The 4,749-nt window shown below is 47.3% G+C and overlaps 1 protein-coding gene across 1 annotated transcript; it reads right to left on the bottom strand.

Moving 5' to 3' along the window:
* Positions 1–2,881: 2,881 nt before the first annotated feature.
* Positions 2,882–3,253, bottom strand: LOC120968853 (uncharacterized). The gene has a single exon (XM_040395849.1). The coding sequence runs from the start codon at positions 3,251–3,253 to the stop codon at positions 2,882–2,884; it is 372 nt and encodes a 123-aa protein (XP_040251783.1).
* Between the last annotated feature and the right edge of the window lie 1,496 nt (positions 3,254–4,749).

Raw genomic sequence — 4,749 nt, 5'->3', positions numbered from 1 at the left:
CATTATGGTCACTTTATAGCTGAGTGTCCCAACTGGGATATGAGCCAAAAACCAAGAAGAAGGTGGCTTTCTCTTCATTGTACTGGATTTACTCGTGTGAACCATCACACTAAGCTCTTGAAGAAAGATGAACCATCATCATCTTCAAAGAGACTAGCCACGGACACACGAGCTAGAGGAACCATTGAATCAACCATGAAGAGAATGTCTCAACTGGCCAGTGTGTGTGCTGGAATGACAATGGACTCTAAAGATGAATCGTCAGGGTCTGTATCAGATAATGAATAATTCTACATAGGCTTGGGCAGAGGAAATGCATCCGTTGCTCGTGAATCATTCGAAAAATCACATCAGTCAGATACCGAGGATGATGCTTCAAGTGATGTTGAATATAACTCATTTTGTCCCATGGCAAAAACCTCAAGGGAACAGGTATCATCTAAACATCAAAAATCCATGACTGAATTTTCTTCGGAAAACATGGCCTATGCTAAGCTAGTCAAGATTGCTAATTCTCAACAAGATGAACTTGAAAGACTTGAGAAAAATCTAAGGAAATCCAAAGGATTACTGGTTGAAGAGATGGAGAAAAATCAAGAGTTGACCCAGGAGCATAATGCTCTTTCTTCAACTATTGATGATCTTTCCAACCAGTATAATTCTCTTGTAGTGGACTACGAGAGTTTATCAGATGAACTCCTCAACAGGAATCAAGAACTCGAGTTACTGAAAGAGCCTTATCACATTCTTGAGAAAGAAAAGGCTTCTCTCTTCGCCGAGCAATCTGAAAAACTTCCTGGTGATTTTGTGTCGTCTTGTTTAAAAATCTTGGAGCGTAGCAATGTTGGTTCCACTGCCGAAACATCGAATGCTATCATCGAGAATATTTCTACTACTACAAATGATATGTCTAAGCCCTCCTCCGAGGAATTTGTTGCAATCTCTGATGAAAATTCCAGGTTAAAGAACTTGTCTGAGACGGGCATGCTTAGAAGCCTAAAAGGGCATCAAACTCTATGTGACGTTCTCAAGAAGTCAATTCTGCACAAAAATCCCAGAAAGGAAGGTTTGGGTTTTGAAAGGAAACTTAATATCGATGGAACTTACTGGACACCAAAACAATATCCTCAAACACCTTGGGTTCTGGCTAAAAGCAAAACTCCCGAACCTGCACTTTTGTCAGGATATGATTGTCCCGTTCCTATTGATAATGATGAGTCAGATGACTCGAATTTCAAATTCTTCAAACAACAGAATGGTAAGGCATTTGCTCGTTATGTCGGGACTAACTGCAGGGTAGGATCACCCAAGAAACAAATTTGGGAGAAGAAGATCCTGATTGAAAATTTGTCTGTCACAGCTAGCCTGACTCTGCAGGACAATTATCTTCGGAGAAGTAAAAATCATTTACAGAACAATTCTATTGCTTCCCTGAAGGAAAACTGGCTGTGCTCTCAATAGAAGGAGTATATGCATGCGTCCTCAAATCATTACGTCCATGTCTCTGGAAACAATTTCAATGCTTACTCTTATGATTACACTCGTTTTGCATAGATGAGTTAAACAGGACAACAAAGAAAGAAGGTTTCTGCATCTTCAAAACAATCGAGGTCTTCACATCCCACGCAAGTGTGGGTTGCGAAAATGAACTAACCTTCTTCTGCAGGAACTTTCTCACGGTCTCTCCTCGCAGATGCTATGCCCTTACGGGTTGAAGACAATAGTATTCGTGCTATGAGACGATAGTTTATCTGGTCATTTATCTTTCACCCTCACCCTGTGTGTTACCATCTGCCCTATTTACTTATTGTTTGGTGTCACTATTATCTTCAAGCTGTAACCATTCCCTTCACAGTTATATATACTATTGTTTTCCTTCATGATATTACATCTGTTTGTGTATTGTGTTACCATTGTGATAGTTAAACATGTGATATACTATGCTCGAACTATTATTGCTTCCTACCTTGAAAGATATGTTCCTCGGTAGGGTACTTGATTAGTTTTCAGTCTACCCAACCTTTTCCGCTGCTGGGTTTGGGTTCGATTCAAAACATTCAAAAGAATTTTTGAATATCCCATTCGCCCCCCTCTGGTTCATATACTCTCGGTCCTAACAGAGCCTATCTGCATACCTTCACACCTTCAATTTTTCCACTCTCCTCCGTGTGTGACAAGAGAGCAGTCAGACCCTCAGTGCATAGCAAAAATAAATAAGGAGAGAGTGGGTCTCCGTACCGTAATCCTTCAGAGGGCTTGAAACTCTCGGTTTCTTCTGTATTAGACCGAACTCGGTATTTAACAGTGGAAACACATTGCATAATAAATTTGACCCAACTCTCTTGCAAGCCCAATTTCAACATAATCTCTTTCAGGAAAAACCACTCAACCCGGTATTCAACAGTGATGCGCCATGTGTTGTTTTTATTTAACACCATTACTGGGTTTGCAAGCCACTCCGGGTGTGCAACCTCCCCTATCACCAACCGCTTTTCCTAGTGAAGCGGTGCAGGGCTTGTTTCATTGGCCTCGCATCCTTGCGGACGTTCGGGCAGTGCTCGGCCTTGCGGGCTAGCACTCCTAGCATGTCGGCGGGTTTCCAGGCAAATATATTCCAGTTAGCTCGGAGGAAGGCGAGGAGCTCTGCCTCTTGGCTCTCTAAGAGGTCTCCGCCGATCATTACCATCTTGTTGGGGTCTTCCAGGTGTACTTGAAATTTATTTTGTTTGCTTGGTTGGTTGGAACACGAGCCCAGGCCTCTGCTTCTGTGGGAGCTTGGCCTTCGATGGCCTTATCTGCTTTCTTATCTTGGCGAGCTCTCTTGAGGCCAGAGTGGCGTTGTCGAGCTCTGTTTTAGCAACCTCAACTTTATAGGCCTTTTCTAGCCCCTCCCCCGTACGGTAATTGTACCATTGGGGCTCGGCATCTTTAGATGTAAGTAGGCGTAGGATGGGATCACCATGAACTTCACGTACGCGAGCCTGCCCGAGATCACATGGTAGCTACTCTGGAAGGGAGCAACCTCAAACTGAATTGCCTTGATTCGGTAGATGCGTCCATCTCTGAAGACGCCCTCGAGCTCAATCCGCCCCAAGGGACGGACTGGGTGGCCCGGTACCACCCCATGAAAACCCACGTTCGATGTTCGTAGGCTAGATGGTGAGATCTTCATCTTCTCTAGAGTGTTGGTGAAGATAATGTCGAGGCCGCTGCCGCCATCCATCAAGACACGTGAGAGGCGGCAACCCACCATGACTGGATCTAGTACAGGGCGTGTTTTCCTGGATGAATGAAGTCATTGGGGTGATCTTCGACGTCGAAGGTCACCGTTTCTTAGGACCACACAAGCCGTTCGCTGGTTGCATTTTCTGCCGCGTAGATTGCACGTTGCGCAAGTTTCTGGTTTCGGTGTGTATCCGCCGTGGTGAATATCATATTCACAGAGGTCGTGTGAGCGGCCTAATGTTTGGGGATCGTAGCAGAAATTAAAATTTTCTACGCATCACCAAGATCAATCTATGGAGTTTACTAGCAACGAGAGGGGAGGAGTGCATCTACATACCCTTGTAGATCGCGAGCGGAAGCGTTCAAGAGAACGGGGTTGATGCAGTCGTACTCGTCGTGATCCAAATCACCGATGATCCAAGCGCCGAACGGACGGCACCTCCGCGTTCAACACACGTGTCGGAGCGGTGACGTCTCCCATGCCTTGATCCAGCAAGGAGGAGGGAGAGGTTGAGGAAGAAGGCTCCAACAGCGGCACGACGGCGTGGTGGTGGTGGAGTGACAGTTCTCCGGCAGGGCTTCGCCAAGCACACGCGGAGGAGGAGAGGTGTTGGGGAGGGGAGGGGCTGCGCCTTGGATGTGGTGTTGCAGCCCTCTCCTCACCCCTCTATTTATAGGGAGAAGGGGGAAGGGGGCCGGCCCCTCTACATGGGATCTAGAGGGGGGCAGCGGCCAAGGGGGAGGTGGCTTGCCCCCCAAGCAAGGGGGGCGCCCCCCTTTAGGGTTTCCCCCAAACCGTAGGCGCATGGGCCCTAGGGGGGTTGGCGCCCAGCCAACTAAGGGCTGGTTCCCTTCCACCTACAGCCCATAAGGCCCTCCGGGGCAGGTGGACCCTCCCGGTGGACCCCCGGAACCCCTCCGGTGGTCCCGGTACAATACCGGTATACCCCCGAATATTTCCAGTGACCGTATGGTGACTTCCCATATATAAATCTTTACCTCCGGACCATTCCGGAACTCCTCGTGACGTCCGGGATCTCATCCGGGACTCCGAACAACATTTGGTAATCACATACAAACCTTCCTTATAACCCTAGCGTCATCGAACCTTAAGTGTGTAGACCCTACGGGTTCGGGAATCATGCAGACATGACCGAGACACCTCTCTAGCCAATAACCAACAGCGGGATCTGGATACCCATGTTGGCTCCCACATGTTCCACGATGATCTCATCCGATGAACCACGATGTCGAGGATTCAAGCAATCCCGTATACAATTCCCTTTGTCAATCGGTACGTTACTTGCCCGAGATTCGATCGTCGGTATCCCAATACCTCGTTCAATCTCGTTACCGGCAAGTCACTTTACTCGTTCCGTAATGCATGATCCCGTGACTAACTACTTAGTCACATTGAGCTCATTATGATGATGCAATACCGAGTGGGCCCAGAGATACCTCTCCGTCATACGGAGTGACAAATCCCAGTCTCGCTCCGAGCCAACCCAACAGACACTTTCGGAG

The sequence above is a fragment of the Aegilops tauschii genome, chromosome 7, assembly GCF_002575655.3.
Source record: "Aegilops tauschii subsp. strangulata cultivar AL8/78 chromosome 7, Aet v6.0, whole genome shotgun sequence".
In the NCBI taxonomy this organism is placed as follows: Eukaryota; Viridiplantae; Streptophyta; class Magnoliopsida; order Poales; family Poaceae; genus Aegilops; species Aegilops tauschii.
The sequence above is the reverse complement of the archived record's forward strand: the minus strand, read 5'-3'. Positions and strand labels throughout refer to the sequence as shown.